The sequence below is a fragment of the Podarcis erhardii genome, assembly GCF_964252035.2.
Source record: "Podarcis erhardii genome assembly, chromosome: 6".
Classification (NCBI taxonomy): domain Eukaryota; kingdom Metazoa; phylum Chordata; class Lepidosauria; order Squamata; family Lacertidae; genus Podarcis; species Podarcis erhardii.
In genome coordinates this window covers 83,788,208-83,804,779 of record NC_138510.1, presented here as the reverse complement: position 1 = coordinate 83,804,779, position 16,572 = coordinate 83,788,208, and the positions used below count along the sequence as shown (strand labels likewise).

General features: G+C 42.9%; 1 protein-coding gene across 5 annotated transcripts in view; it reads right to left on the bottom strand.

Moving 5' to 3' along the window:
- Positions 1–13,103: 13,103 nt before the first annotated feature.
- The window catches only part of KCNT2 (potassium sodium-activated channel subfamily T member 2), a 229,665-nt gene continuing 226,196 nt past the window's right edge, over positions 13,104–16,572 (bottom strand). For all 5 annotated transcript variants that reach the window (XM_081865759.1, XM_081865761.1, XM_081865762.1 and 2 more), the window contains 2 exons: positions 16,114–16,198; positions 13,104–15,646 (listed from right to left, as the gene is read on the bottom strand). In XM_081865759.1, the coding sequence (XP_081721885.1) occupies positions 15,535–15,646; positions 16,114–16,198 (197 nt within the window). In that variant the 3' untranslated portion in view covers positions 13,104–15,534. The remainder of the gene's footprint in view (positions 15,647–16,113; positions 16,199–16,572) is intronic.

Below are 16,572 nucleotides of genomic sequence, written 5' to 3'. Positions count from 1 at the left end.
TGGTCAAAGGCCTGGAAATGATGCCTTATGAGGAACGGCTAAGGGAGCTGGGCATGTTTAGCCTGGAGAAGAGGAGGTTAAGGGGGGATATGATAGCCATGTTCAAATATATAAAAGGATGTCACATAGAGGAGGGAGAAAGGTTGTTTTCTGCTGCTCCAGAGAAGCGGACACGGAGCAATGGTTCCAAACTACAAGAAAAAAGATTCCACCTAAACATTAGGAAGAACTTCCTGACAGTAAGAGCTGTTTGACAGTGGAATTTGCTGCCAAGGAGTGTGGTGGAGTCTCCTTCTTTGGAGGTCTTTAAGCAGAGGCTTGACAACCATATGTCAGGAGTGCTCTGATGGTGTTTCCTGCTTGGCAGGGGGTTGGACTCGATGGCCCTTGTGGTCTCTTCCAACTCTATGATTCTATGATTCTATAATGAGGGCCCCATACAAGCCACTCTATGGAGAGCATCCCACAAGCAGGAAACCACTGCAGATAAAGCTTGTTCTGCTATTGTCATCCTCCAGATCTCACATGGAGGAGGCACGTAAAGAAGAGCCTCAGATGCTGATCACAAGATCCAGGTTGGTTTATATGGGGAGAGACAGTCTTTGAGGACTTGAGCCATTTAAAGGCATTTAAATTCTCAAGCGAAGCATTATCATAGTATCACTAGCAGAAATAGCAACCACTGTTTCGGTATCCTATTAGAGAAAATAGGAGCGTCTCCACCCCATCGTTCAGCCCCAACACTGCGGTCCACCTCCGAGGGTTTTCTGGCGGTTCCCTCACTATGAGAAGTGAGGTTACAGGGAACCAGGGAGAGGGCCTTCTTGGTAGTGGCACCCTCCCTGTGGAACGCCCTCCCATCCAGATGTCAAGGAAATAAACAACTATTTGACTTTTAGAAGATATCTGAAGGCAGCCCTGCTTAGGGAAATTGTTAATGTTTGATGTTTTATCATGTTTTTAATATTCTGTTGAGAGCTACCCAAAGTGGCTGGGGAAACCAAGCCAGATGGGTGGGGTAGAAATAATAATAAATTATTATTATTATTATTATTATTATTATTATTATTATTATTATTAAAAATACATTGATGCCATGACACCAGAAGATTCTGCTCCATTGCTCAATGCATTATTTTACTTAATTTAAACTGAACGCCATAAATTCTTACTGCCTAAGCAACATTTTTTGGGGGGTGGCTTCTGATTTTTACATGGAAATTTGTCTTTAAACAATGTATATGGTTTCACTGAATCAGAAGACAAAATGGTGTTTGTCCACATCACTGGGATGAAACTATAACTAGTTTTGGCTCAGCGCCATCATTTTCACCAATAAAGGCATTTTAAGCACGCACACACAAAGTTGTCTGCTGTCTTATCGCTGGGACGTTAGGGTGAAAGGCAGGTAATAGAAAGCTGTGTATGAAATTTTGGAAATTTGGAATGAAATGCCGAATTGATTTGTTGTTGCACATTAGCAATCAGGCCTGACCCTAATTAGGCAGAATGAGGCTGCTTCCCCAGGAAGCAGGTCTGGAAGGGGTAGGTGGGGAGCACTTGCAAGGTGATGGAAAACAGCAAGTGTGATGGAGGATGCCACAGTTAAGGAGGGTGCCACCCTCTCCTTCATGAGTGATGCTGTATAAAATCTTGGCTGGCCCTGCAGAGATAGCTATCTAACTTGAAGTGGAAATGGCCAAACGCCACAGTCCATTATGATCACTTGCTACAAGACCTTCGGCTTTAATTTGTGTGTGTGATCTTCAAAGTGCTGAGCAAACATTAGACTAATTCATTATCTGAACCATTTTACTGTAGATTCCAGGAGATGTGGCAATCAATTAAGAATTATGTTCCAGATTTTTTTTTTAATCCCTTCCCATTTGCTATCTTCATCTACAAGATCAAAGAGAAGCCTTCAGCGTTTGAGCTTTGCCCATTTAACAATGTAAAAATGGCATGTCTCATTACAGGTATCAAACTTTACTAGCAGGATATATCACTGTAATTAAAATAATCTTTTGTGTAAGGAAATGGGCAGCTTCAGGAAAATGGTACTGACATGAAGTGCTTTCGGCTCTTAGGCAATTCATTGAAATTCAAAGGCTACAGAGCAAAGACATTACAGCCTGATTACTCTTTGATGACCAGCGAAAATGGTGATTTTCGGTTTCCTTTAACTAGATGGAGGTTTGGAAACACCTTCCCAATGGGAATAATATTCTGTTACCGGAGTTGGCAGTAGGGTCAAAGCAGAAGACTGATATGACTCAGTCAAGGAAGAAAACTAGTTACCTGCTTGGGGTGCCACAACTCCCGTGTCACCTGCCTCTGCCATATAAATGTCTAGAACTGTCACTTTCAGAGGAGGCACACGCGAAGAGACAGCTCAGATCAATGATATTCTCTGCATTCAAAGGGACAGAATCCAGAACCTCAAGACTGGTTTAATTAATAAACACTGTTGTAAAGGAAAAGAAGGAGCAAAGAAGTAACAGACATTAAACAAGATCATGAGAAACTTGATTCTTATTACACTTCTCAGCACTTCTCACAACTCAGTATCAGCTGAGTCCCCAGCACTGGGATAGCCACTAAAGGGAGCACACCTCATACAGTATAGTAAGTATGGTAGTCAGAGATATTTTCAGCCAGCACTGTGATCCCAGATGGCCCCTGCTCAATCTAAAATTCTGCTCAGGTATGACCTCACCAAAGCTAAGCTGGAAACATGACTTCAGAGTGCAAAGGGGAGCCAGCATGGTGTAGTGGTTAAGAGCGGTGGACTCGTAATTTGGTGAACCAGGTTCGCTTCCCCGCTCCTCCACATGCAGCTGCTGGGTGAACTTGAGCTAGTCACACTTGTCTGAAGTCTCTCAGCCTCACTCACCTCACAGAGTGTTTGTGATGGGGGAGGAAGGGAAAGGAGATTGTTAGTCGCTTTGAGACTCCTTAAGGGGTGTGAAAGGCAGGAAATCATGTCCAAACCCCTCCTCCTCCTCCTCCTCCTCCTCCTCCTCCTCCTCCTCCTCCTCTTCTTCTTCTTCTTCTTCTTAAGTTTATAAGCAACAATTTTTAAAAATCCCTATTTCATGAAGGGCAAAATATCCCTCACTCCTCACTGCTAACTGAGACCTTCCCCTAGTGCTACAGTGTTAAATCATTCAAGTTGGAAGCTACAAGAAAGTCCTACTCAGAGTAGACCCATTGAAATTAATGGCTCCAAGTTAGCCATGCCCATTAGCCTCACCAGCTTCCTCATTGGCATCCAGTATGCCGCTTCAGAGATTATGATCATCTGTCCAATTTCAATCAAGGAATTGTACAGCACATAGCATGGAAATCTTTCCGAGCCCGAGGGGATGGCTCTGATAATGAGATTTCATTTCTGAAATCTTAGCCATGTCACTAAATCAATAAAATGAAATGAAAACAGAATTAAAATTATGGGCATAATTTTCTATGGTACAGTTTTGCTAGTTGTAGGTCAGGGAAGCGGCTTACTTGAGTGTTACCTTCATGGTCATCTTCTCTGGGTACACAAGGCATTAGGTCAAATGACCAGCAAGCTGGCCTAATGGACAGGGAGTTCAACTGAGGAGACCTGCACAGGGCTGTGTCTTATCTCATTGCATTGCAGCTTTTAAAGTAGGACTGGGAAGAGTCAGTAGCAACTGGTGAGGAGATGCTTTGGAGCACTGTTGATTTCCCAGCTTCTCATCACAGTGGGTTGCTGATGCTTACCATGAAGACAGGGGTGGGGCTGTCTGGTCTGGTGCAGCTTGTGGCGGTGGTGCCAGTCTACATTGCTCCAGGCCAAGCTCTTGGTAAGTGCCAGTGCACTACTACTTTGAGAAGCCAGGAGAGCAATGGTGCTCCACCCACACTGCCTCAGTTATCTTTCCACAAGGGCTGACACTGATGCCAAAATCCAGCACTGCCTGAGCTCTGCAAGTTCAGCTTCCTTCTGATTGAAGTCCAGACCGTTTGAGGACCGGGACATTTGCAGGGAAACCAAAATGCTATTGTACTACCAACTTTACTGTATGCTTGTGAAACATGGACCACTTATAAACACCAACTCCAGCTCCTCGAAAGATTCCATCAACGGTGTCTCCGAAAAAATTTACACATCACTTGAGAACACAGGAAAACTAATGCCAGTGTACCGGAAAAAGCAAAGACCACCAGTGTCATAGCCATGATTCCTCAACATCAACTTTGTTCGACTGGTCATGTTGTGCAGATGCCTGATTATCGTCTTCCAAAGCAACTACTCTATTCCAAACTTTAAAATGTGGGTAATGCGTAATGCTGGTGGTCAACAAAAGAGGTTTAAAGACTCTCACAAGGCAAATCTAAAAAAATAAACACTGACAACTGGGAAATACTGGCCTGCAAGTGCTCCAACAGCCTTTACCAAAGGTGTCTTGGGCTTTGAACTCAGGACAAAAGGGAGAAATGTGCTAGAGGAAGGCACACTTGGCAAACCCTCACCGTGATCAACTCCCGCCCAGAAACCTATGTCCCCACTGTGGAAGGACATGTGGATTCAGAATTGGCCTCCACAGTCACTTACAGGCTCACTGTTAAAACCATGTTTATGGAAGACAAACTTATTTGGCTACAAGTGATCACCGAAGAAGAAGAAGAAGAAGAAGAAGAAGAAGAAGAAGAAGAAGAAGCAGCAGCAGCAGCAGCCTCAGTGGACATCACTGGAGAAAATGATGGTCCTCCAAATGTTGTTGAGCTGCTTCAGCTGTAATCCAGCTGTAATCCAGAAACATCTGGAGGCACCAACAAGTCACCTATCTCTGATCTTACAGCTAAGATACTACCAATCAACTAATGCCTAATAAAACAATTGACCCTTGCATTTGCCATGTACTCAAACTCCTGAAATGTTCTTGTGCCCATCAAGATTATCCTCGATTTGCACCACCAATACATTTAAATAACATCTGCACTAGGTCGCATGCATAATTCAAGGTTAACTAAACCATTCATGGACCTAACGTTTTCATTTCTGTTGCTTGATCTCAGCTTGACCTCAATAAACAATTTAACAGAGGGTAGAATGCAAAGAGGAGATCAATATAGGCTTTAACCTATGCATGTGCTGTACATTTGAGAGGGACATAATTTACATGTTAAATGGGTGTAAATGTGCAGAATGCCTTTTAAAAGGTTGAAAAGGGGTGCTTCCTGTCAGGCAGCTAAATAAAGTCTGGAATTGCTGGGTGTGCCCAAGAGGCAGTCATCTGTTCAAGCAGGCAAAATCCATTTCCAGGGTAATTAGCCCTGTAATGAAGCAGTGTGGTTCAGCAGATGTGTCAAATGTGTTGGCTTCCCTGAATATTTATGGATTCCATCAGTGGTTCCTTTGCAACTCACCTGTTTGGCGATCTTGGACAAATCAGGGCCCAGCACAATTTAACAGTGGCAGATCCATGTGTTAAGCACATAGAAAGCAAGTTGGTGGCTGTCTGGTTTTAACACCAAATGGCAGGTGAGGAGTCCATCTCTACCTTCCTACAGAGAGCAGGGCTACAGATTGGTGAGTCAAAAGCACGTGTATGTGTGTTCTGCACTCCTTCTGGGTAAATCCTTGTTCTTGTGACCCCAAAACTGGCATTTTCCACTATTTTTCAGGAAGTTTTGAGTGTTTGACATTTTATTATGTTTTTATATGTGCTGGAAGCCGCTCAGAGTGGCTGCAGAAACCCAGCCAGATGGGTGGGGTAAGAAGAAGAAGAAGAAGAAGAAGAAGAAGAAGAAGGAGGAGGAGGAGGAGGAGGAGGAGGAGGAGGAGGAGAAGGAGGAGGAGGAGGAGGAGGAGGAGGAGGAGGAGGAGGAGGAGGAGGAGGAGAAGGAGAAGAAGAAGAAGTCCTTCCACTGCAGGATACCCTCCCCTCTCCAATATGTGAAGCAGCAACCATCACTGGCTTCAGATGCCTTGTAAATACCTGTCTTCCCCCCAACCCTCAGGCTTTTCCTGATCCATGAAGATCAGTACCTGGTTTTCATTTGCTTGAGTTCCTAATTTGCTTTTATAAGCTTTTATAGTATTGTTTCTTTTTCTAGTTTTATGTTGTTGTTTGTTTAAATGATATTCTTGCTTTTATGTTCCATACCACTTGGAGATTTTTAATATTTTAATGCTTTAAAATAATTAAATTCTTAAGTATGTGTTTACATAGGGACACGGGTGGCGCTGTGGGTTAAACCACAGAGCCTAGGGCTTGCCGATCAGAAGGTCGGCGGTTCGAATCCCCGCAATAGAGTGAGCTCCTGTTGCTCGGTCCCTGCTCCTGCCAACCTAGCAGTTTGAAAGCACACCAAAAAGTGCAAGTAGATAAATAGGTACCACTCCGGCGAGAAGGTAAACGGCATTTCCGTGCGCTGCTCTGATTCGCCAGAAGCGGCTTAGGCATGCTGGCCACATGACCTGGAAGCTGTACGCCGGCTCCCTCAGCCAATAAAGCGAGATGAGCGCCGCAACCCCAGAGTCGGCCACAACTGGACCTAATGGTCGGGGTCCCTTTATCTTTAGGGTTGGTAAAATCAGTCTGTTGGCAATCCATGTCCCATATACATATGTTCATCTCTAATTCAATTCTGTCCCTTTACCTTTACCTATGTGTTTACTTAGACATTTTCCTGCAGTTTTTTTAAAAAGCAGTTTAATGTGGAAATGGGACAGGATGGACTTAAGCGGAATAAATGCTAAAGTGACAGAGACTAGACACAGTCCGTGTCAAGTATTTGAGCACTGTGCACAGGCCAGTAGCTGCCACATGTTTTTCAGCCTGGCAGTCTGAACCTTGGCAGGCTTGAGCCCTTGCCATGCTAGCCAGAGAAATAAAGAGTACGAGATGCATATGAGGCGAATAAATAAATCAATACAAAAGAACCTCCTGATGCATTAAAACGGGATGCTTCAAAATTGGAACACTGAACAGAACTTTGGATAGTTCATTTGGATGTATTTTTGAGTCGTAATTGCGAGGAATTTCAGAGGCTATAATGACATATTGTTCACTCCAGAAAAAGAAAAAGAAAAAAACCACCCCTCATGTGGATAGAATTCACAATTAACGAGAATATGCAAAAATTCTAGATGGCAGCAGAATTGCTAATTGGATCGATTGTGTGCTATGTTAATGCTACACGACAGAGTTATTTTTGTGAATATGCTTCTCTTTGCAAGAGTTCTTTCAGTAAGTAAGACCTTAGCTACAAAGCCTTGCCTAGTATTAAGTTGCTTATTTAAAAGAAAATGGTGGATCAAAGGTAGTTGGGTATAGGTGAAGGTAAAGGGACCCCTGACCATTAAGTCCAGTCATGACCAACTCTGGGGTTGCTGCGGTCATCTCGCTTTATTGGCTGAGGGAGCCGGCGTACAGCTTCCAGGACATGTGGCCAGCATGACTAAGCCGCTTCTGGAGAACCAGAGCAGCACACAGAAACGCTGTTTACCTTCCCGCCGGAGCGGTACCTATTTATCTACTTGCACTTTGACGTGCTTTCAAACTGCTAGGTTGGCAGGAGCAGGGACCGAGCAATGGGAGCTCACCCCGTCACGGGGATTCAAACTGCCAACCTTCTGATCGGCTAGTCCTAGGCTCTGTGGTTTAACCCATAGCGCCACCTGCGTCCCTGTAGTTGGGTATAGACAGCTATTAATGTTAAACATGGAATCACCTGGAATGCTGGTGTTCTGAGTCCATACAACTCTCAACATCACTAGGAGTCTTCTTAAGGGGTCTTCAGGTATGAGAATACCATGGGAGGTGACCAGCATGAAAGGACCTAGCAGGTATGGTGTATCGATCTTCAGACAGGAAGTCTTATGGGATACGGACCCTGATTCAATGTCATGCCAATTCCACTTTATTTATTTTATTAAATTTCTATAACACTGTTCATCTGAGGATCGGGGGGGGGCGTTACAAAACAAAAACACGAAAATACATATCATAGTAACAAACGAAAACAATAATCCCCCCCAAAAAGCTTAAAAGGCCATAGATTGTTTAATGAACCAAAGGTCTTGAATAAGAGGAAGGTTTTTGCCTAGTGCCTAAAGATATGTAAGGAAGGTGGCAGGCTAGCCTCCCTGGGGAGAGCATTCCACAAACAGGGAGCCACTGCAGGAAAGGCCCATTCTTGTGCTGCCACCCTCTGGACCTCTGGTGGAGAAGGTACATGAAGAAGGGCCTCAGATGACAAGCACAGGGTCTGGGTTAGTTCATATAGGGAGAGGAGATAGTTGAGGTACCGTATATACTTGAGCATAAGCCGACTTTTTCAGCACATTTTTTATGCTGAAAAAGCCCCCCCCCCGGCTTATACTCGAGTGAGGCGGGTGGCGGCGGCAGAGAGCCGAGCGGCCTGAAAGGAGCCCTTTCTCACTGCTGGTTCCGCCACTGCCACCCTCCTTTCGCAAGGGCAGGCACAGGAGCCGCGGTTGGGAGAGGCACTGCGCTGTGCCTCTCCCAACCGCGGCTCCTATGCCCGCTCTTGTGAGTGGCAGAGGTAGTGGCGGAGGGATGAGCGGCCCGAAAGGAGCCCTTTCAGGCTGCTTGTTCTCCCTCTGCTGTTGCCACCACCACCAGGTTTGTGGTGTGTTGAACTGGCTTATATTTGGGCAGCAAGGATACTCATCGCAAAAAACTGGAAAACTCAAGATCTACCCACACTGGAAGAGTGGCAGATGCAGCTGATGGACTATATGCAACTGGCCGAGATGACTGGCAGAATCCGTGATCTGGGAGAAGAGAAGATGGAGGAAGACTGGAAGAAATTCAAGATGTATCTACAAAAACATTGTAATTTGGTTGAATGTTAAGAAGGATGCTAGATTATAAAAAATTGGCCACCACTAAATTAGATTTAAATTTGATGATAAGTGAGATTAAAGAAAATATAAAACTTTTTGGAAGAAGTGCTAGATTATATTTGAATGAGTGGACATGAGATTGTAAACAAGTTGATAATTTGTCTGGAAAAAACTTTTAACGATGTAAATGGGAGCGGGAGACGTGAGGGAGTCCAAAGAAGTGATGAAATTATGTTTGTGACAGAAGTAAGACTGTTTATTATTTGTGTACTGATATTTAAAAACTTTAATAAATATTTATAAAAAAAAAAAGAACTGGCTTATATTTGAGTCAATAAGTTTTTTGTGCTAAAATTAGGTGCCTCAGCTTATATTCAGGTCGGCTTATACTCAAGTTTATACAATACAGTGGTACCTCAGGTTACATACACTTCAGGTTACATAACCTTCAGGTTACAGACTCTGCTAACCCAGAAATAGTACCTCGGGTTAAGAACTTTGCTTCAGGATGAGAACAGAAATCGTGCTCCGACGGCGCAGCAGCAGCAGGAGGCCCCATTAGCTAAAGTGGTGCTTCAGGTTAAGAACAGTTTCAGGTTAAGAACGGACCTCCGGAACGAATTAAATATGTAACCAGAGGTACCACTGTATTTTGTTCTGAGCCGTTTTGGGCTTTGTAGGTCAAAGCCACGACTTTGAATTGGGCCTGGAAACTAATTGGCACCCAGTACAGTCAGGCCAGGAGTGGCATTACATGCTCAAATCACCTTGTACCCTGCAAGGTAGCACCCTGGCCAGCAAATTCTGAACCAGCTGGTTTCCAAACATCTTCAGAGGCAGCCTTGCATAAAACGCTTTGCAGTAATCTAACCTAGAGGTTACCAGAGCATAGACAACAGAAGTTAAGCCTTCCCTGTCCAGATATGGGCAAAGCTGGGCCCCCAGTCAAAGCTGATGGAAGGCACTCTGTGCCACCAAGGCCATCTAAGCATCAAGTAACAGCAAAGGTTCCAGAAGGTCCCCCTAAGCCAGTGGTTCTCAACCTGTGGGTCCCCAGATGGGACTACACCTCCCATCAGTCCTAGCCAGCATGACCAGTGGTCAGGGATGATGGGAGTTGTAGTCCAACAACATCTGGGGACCCACAGGTTGAGAACCACTGCCCTAAACTATGTATCTGCTCCTTCAGAGGAAGTGTAACCCCATCAAGAGCAGGCAACTTCCCATCCATCTTGTCTAGGGAACCACCCACTGACAGTGCCTCGGTCTTATCTGGATTGAGTTTTGTTTATTGGCTCTCAACCAGTCCAGGCAAGACAGAGGGCAGGGCTTCAACTGCAGCATCATTTATATCAGTTGGAAAATCCTCCAGAGCTTTCTGGAAACCCATTGGATCCATCAGCCTCCAAGGGCGAGCCATCCTAATTTGTCCCCCACCTCTGCAGAGGGGGAAAGTTGCTGAAAACCTAAATCTCAGCAGGAAGTGATAGGACCATTATCCCCCCCCCTTTCATATCACCTTCTTTCTGCCCAGTTGAGAATACAAGATCCAGAGTGTGGCCTGCAACGTGCATTGGGCTGATGATATGTTGGGACAGCCCCATGGTCGTCATGGCAGCCATGATGTCCTGAGCCACCCCAGAGCCAGTTGTCTTGGAATGGATGTTGAAGTTCCCCCAAAACAGCAGTCAGGAAGTCCTTAACATGGCCTCCGAGACTAGCTCTGTCAGCTCAGGCCAGGAGACTGCTGGGCACTGAGGAGGCGGTAAACCAACATAGTCACTACTCACTGTAGTCAATAAAAGTTGTGGCCTCCTTTCACCCACACCTGTGTTGTCATTCTTATTCAATTGTTATGCAATCCCTTTCCCTCTTGTTTCATATCTATTAGACTGCAACAAGGGGAAGGGCAGTTCTGCCAAGCTGCTCTGGGTGCATTGTTTGGCTGAGGAGCAGGAATATTTAAAACAAAATTAAGTAAATAAATGTGTGTGTGTGCCCCAACATTGTGGAACAGGGGGAAATTGCCAGGAAAGCATGAGAGAGAGAGAGAGAGAGAGAGAGAGAGAGAGAGAGAGAGAGAGAGAAATTTCCTTGCATTTTCAAGACAGAAGCTTGGAATGAATGAGTGAATTGTGAATTAAGTGGGATGGGGGGTGGAAAATTCACCCAAGGCTAGTTTATATTATGATGGATATTTTATTACTTTTGCAAATTTGGGAGCAATAACCATTTTAAAGCATCATGAATATGCAACAAAATAGTCCAATTCCTATAAGCATTCTGTTCCTCTTCTAAATAATTGAAAGCTGCTACATCTTTCTTGGAATTGGTGGGGGTTCGATTTTTCATGCAATTTAACCAGACAGATGTCAAATGTTGTGTCACACATATTATTTTTTCGTACAATCTTTTAAAAACTAAAGGCCTGTTATGCATGTTATCTGGTAGCACCAAACTTTGTCAAGTCCAGTCAAGTAATAGATTCTCACTTCCCACAACTGCTTCTGAAAAAAATGCCAGTTTTTGAAAAATGATTTGTCATGTGGCATGGCAGGGGAGTTCGGCAGTGATGTTCACTTTTGCAAGCACCTCAATTACTCAATGAAGGAACCTCTATGAATAAACCTCTCCTTACCAAAGGTAGCACAAATCTCTTCTTTATCCTTGCTTAGGAAACTGTAAAGTGCTGTTGCTGAAAATTCGTTCTGCTTGTGTGCAACAGAAGGACTGGCACAAAACGGAAGAATCTATGTGGTGAAATGCTCTTCCCTAACACTGGATGGAATGAAAAGCAGGATAAATGGATGAAACAGAAGGACGGACAATGGCAATATGTGGAAGAGTGGAGATCAAAATTAAGCTGTTGGAATGGGGGGGGGGGCGGACATAGGGAAGGCATCCCAGTTTAGCCAGGGGGGAAATCCTAAAATTGTACTATGTCAGAAACATGAAAGACATTTAGAGTGAAACCTTAAGATTTTAAGTGAAGTTGTAAAATTCCACTGGAAAATGTTAGGATCATGAGCCTACCCCCCCCTCTTTTCCTTCCTTCCTTCCTTCCTTCCTTCCTTCCTTCCTTCCTTCCTTTTTTAACATTTGCCCATACCATGGTAATTGCTGTTGATGGATATAGTTTGGAAATGGAATTGTTTGGACTTTTATCAGTAAATGTCAAAATGTTCTGATATTATTCTCCAGACCATAAATTATTGAGATTTTAAATGGCTCAGAGAATAGTATTCATCAGCATTTTGACATAGGCTTATGGGAACTAGTTCTATATCCTTTGTCTCCTGACCAATGTGTTAGAAACTGGATGATTAAGTGAAGTTGCAAAATTTCACTGGAAAACATTGGGATCATCAAATTTCTAACACTTTGACCAGGAGACGAAGGATACAGAATTAATTCCTATGAACCCATGTCACAATGACAACCAACCGCTGTCCCCTTACAAAAAAAGGCATGGCACTATTATTCCCCATCCCCCCATCCACATGCAAAAACAAGCACGAACCCCTTCATCTCACATTCTCTGTCTTACACTTACACATATTCTACCCATCATCTCTCCTCTTCCCGATTCCCTCTTTGACTGTCATTGTTTCCCCATCTGAACCAATAGGAGTGTCCCCCCAATCCAAGCTTAATTACCAGACAAGTGGAGGTAGTTTTTCAAGGCTCACAACATGTAAGGTGCAGAAGGTTAACCTTTTCTTCCTCAGTTGCCATCCCCTCCCCACATGGTCATTAGGGAAAAAAAGGTTTCATTCACATGAATTGGATTTTTTAAAAACAGCAATAACAACAATATCTAATTGCCACATGAGGGCCTCTGATTTTTCAATGAGTTGTTGTCAGCCTGTACAAATCACACACCCAAGAAGCAAGTAGGAGGGGAAATATTCTGAGCAGCATTCACCTAACTAGCTCAGTCAGTGGAAGGTGAAAGCCCTGTACGAGAACTTCCACTTGTACAACAGGTCTTCCACCATCCCCTTCCTCTTTTCCCATACCCTATGAAATTTGCTCAGGGTGTCAGGAGAAGATGGAGAGGGTATTGTTCCATCTGGCAAGCTGGAGTTTTTGCACAGATGGAACAATTGGAAAAACATGACACAGACCTCCACCCTGCAACATGCTGTATGGAATGGGCACTTGGAAATGGGCACATGGAAATGGGCACTTGAGCATCAGATAGCATAGTTACACAGGGGGGAGTTGTGAGAGAAGTTGCTACCACTGTGACACTGCATAAGAAAATGGCTTTTATTAATTCACATAGTTGACACATGGAAGAAAGAGAAATAAAGAAACGGTTAGTGCATATGGCTGGGACAATAGCTGGTTCCCTACAACAAATATTACAACCATTTAAAATGCTGGCGTATGCAGTAGGCTACCGTCACATGCATGGATAGTTTTGTTGAGCAGTTTTGGCGTCATTTGATTTGTACACACAAACTTATAACAGCTCTTTCAAACAATATAGAAAACATAACCTATACATGAAACACTAATAAGGACTTCAAACAACAGGCGACGTTGTCCCTAACCTACTCTATTTGTCATGTCCCAACAGTTCTTTGTGTAGTAATATGTATGTACTCCTGTTATTTTAGTAAAAAATATATAAACATCCCTACCTATACTTAGGGATGGGGAAGAAATTCATTTCAGCTTGCATTTAAGGATGAATCTGCCTAATTTGCATTTTCTGAAACAGTATACAAGCTGACACACAGTCATCCTTTGAATTCATACCTCCCCAAATTTTGCTACGCAGTTTCTCCATCCAAGTAACGTGTACAAAAATGCATATACTAGAGTATGCCTAAAAATGCATATATTAGTGAAAATAACATACAAAATGCAGTTTATCTGGGGAAATTGCTTTGCAAAAAATTATATAACAGGCAAAGTTGCATACAAACCTGTGTATATTAGGAGAAATTTGCATCAAAACGCTGATGAATTTTCATGGTGGCACTTTTAAAATAATAAATAATCACAAACATGGAGAACTAAATTTAAAACTGAAAAAATATGAGGAACTGACACAACCTCACAATTCTCATGTTCCTTCAACATGTGCATCTGAAGCTGTCCAAACCAAAAAACATTAACTGGCATGACACAGAAGCAGCTCCCATACAGTAGCAATAATGAATGAATCAGGCCATAGGTGTGGATAAATCTCAGTCAAGAACAACATCAAAGTTAACCAACTGGTTTTTGGCCTGCCTTAGATAGGATTAGGGCTGGATGAATTATTAGATTAACTATGCTGCAGAACATGACTCCAGCAAAATTATAGTCTAACTACTGGCTTAGACTAGGGGCAGGCAACTGAAAATCTGTAAAAACTAAAAACAACCCACCCACCCCCAAAAGCTGTAGGTCTCTTCTGGCTTTCAAAGCTCCTTCTCCAGTGAAAAAACTGTTCTCTCGTTTTCTTACAGAATGACTGTCTTGTGGACAAATCCTTCTCCATACAGTAGCAGCATGGTGCTAAACTGTCTAGCAGAAACGTTTTTGTAGAAAGATAACAAGCCTGTGGACCTTGAGCTACCTGTTGTCTGAACATTTCATAGGCCATCGTACCTTCCATACATCTTGCTTTTTCAAACAATGCACAAGATCCTGTCCTTAAATGGTGACCAAGGAACTGAACAAGCCATTTAATTTAACTTCAGCAGTGCTATAGTAGCAGGTACCCCCAAGCATTCTGCACGTCCCTCTTCATGACGGACGCTTCACAAAAACCCTCCCCCCAAATCCAGTGTACAAAATAGCTTAATTTTCTGCCTGAGTCTGATAAAATCTTCTGAACTTCTGCATTTTCATACATTGAGAGCAAGCACGACTGTGGTTACCAGGTTGCTGGGTTCCAAACTTAGGGAACAATGCTGAGCTGTTAGCCACACCACTCTCCTTTAGACTGTGAGTCTCTAGTACAGAGATTGATTGCTGCATTTTTATTTGTGATGCTACATTTGCCCTGAGTCTTTAAATGCTGAGGGCTACAAATCTAAACAAACAATGTTTTCAATTAGCCAGGAATTTAAATTGGTTGAAAAAGGCTATAGGAGAGATATGAAACGCGACGAACTTAAAGACAGCGGAAATGCATACTGGGTTATTGTCACCAAGCAGTGAATTTTCAGAACATTCGCTTTGAATTCCAGTTTTAAGATGTTAGGACTTGCCTGAAACTTCTTTGATTTTTAATTTAACTGCAACAACCAGAAGTTTATGGTTGTGGGACAAAGAAATAACAACGAATGCTGTACACAGCATGGTTAAGAACTGAGCCACTTCCCCACAGCGGCTGACGAAAACCAGGATAAGAAAAGAATATATTAATTTCTAATATCTCTTTGAAAAAATAATCCATTTAGATTCCCCATTAAAATCCTCCTTTCACTGAGCAACACTCTGGGCACACTTGTTTGATTTTAGTCTCTCTTTGTTATTTTTATCTCCAAGACAGATTAGTTTTTTTTTGAAACCAGACCCAGCTTTTCCTAATCCTGTGGTTACGGTAAAGTAGTTGCCCGGTGTGTGTTAGCTGACCATTATGCCTAAAGGCTTGGATATAATAAATCCATCATCTTATTTTCACTAAATTTCAAAACAGCTATTTGTATAAAAAACGTCTTTTCATCAATGATCTGTGTGAAGCGTCAAAGCTTTGTTTCTTCCCTGGTGTCCTGTGCAACGGCGTTGCAGAAACTGTTTTTCCGGCTGGATGAAGTGTTTGGAACATATGACAATGGATCTGGGCGGATCAAATATCTACAAAAATATAGACATACAGTTGCCATTAGATTTAACAAGAAAACTCCCAACTGAATTCACAGTGATTCCCTATCATAGCTAGTAACAGCACAACTGAGATCTATGTATCATGCGTACCTTCCACAATTTATTTCAACAAACCAAGATGGTTTGTTGAGCAAGCATTGCTTCCTTCCTTCACTCCAATTTGGCTTCATGACAGTTCCATGAGTAAATAGACAAGATAAATGAAATGCAGCGCTGGGTGCTATTGCTTGAAATATCAGGATTATGCACACTGGAAGCAGTTGTGATAAGTGTATGGATGCCAAAATATTTCACTCTGCTTAATCCTCCAATTTCAAGCTGAGAATGTTAAAAAAAATGAGAATTCCCAGCTAAGCTTTAGAAACAAATGTTCTCTGCTGCATGAAAGTGCAAATTAGAAGCTCAGTGAATTCTTATGTTTTATGACTTCAACTTACACAACATCGTTCAGTTCAAGTCGTGTGTCTGGAGAAGGATTGATCAGAATATAAGAAAGAGTGTTTTGATGATCATTCATTTCATCTATAGGAGAAAGAGAGGGAGGGAGAGAGAATAATAAAGGATGTGTGGCTTGTACTTCAAATGACTCAGACATGAAGGTCATACTTAGACCTATAATGGGTCAAAGCAGACATACCAAAACCGCCACTTTATTTTATTGAAAAGATAAGGAATAAATGAGGTGGTAGGGGAAGCAGAAAGTGAAAGAGAAATACAGTGGTACCTCGGGTTACAGATGCTTCAGGTTACAGACTCTGCTAACCCAAAAATAGTACCTCGGGTTAAGAACTTTGCTTCAGGATGAGAACAGAAATTGCACGACAGCGGCGCAGCAGCAGCAGCAGCGGGAGGCCCCATTAGCTAAAGTGGTACCTCAGGTTAAGAACAGTTTCAGG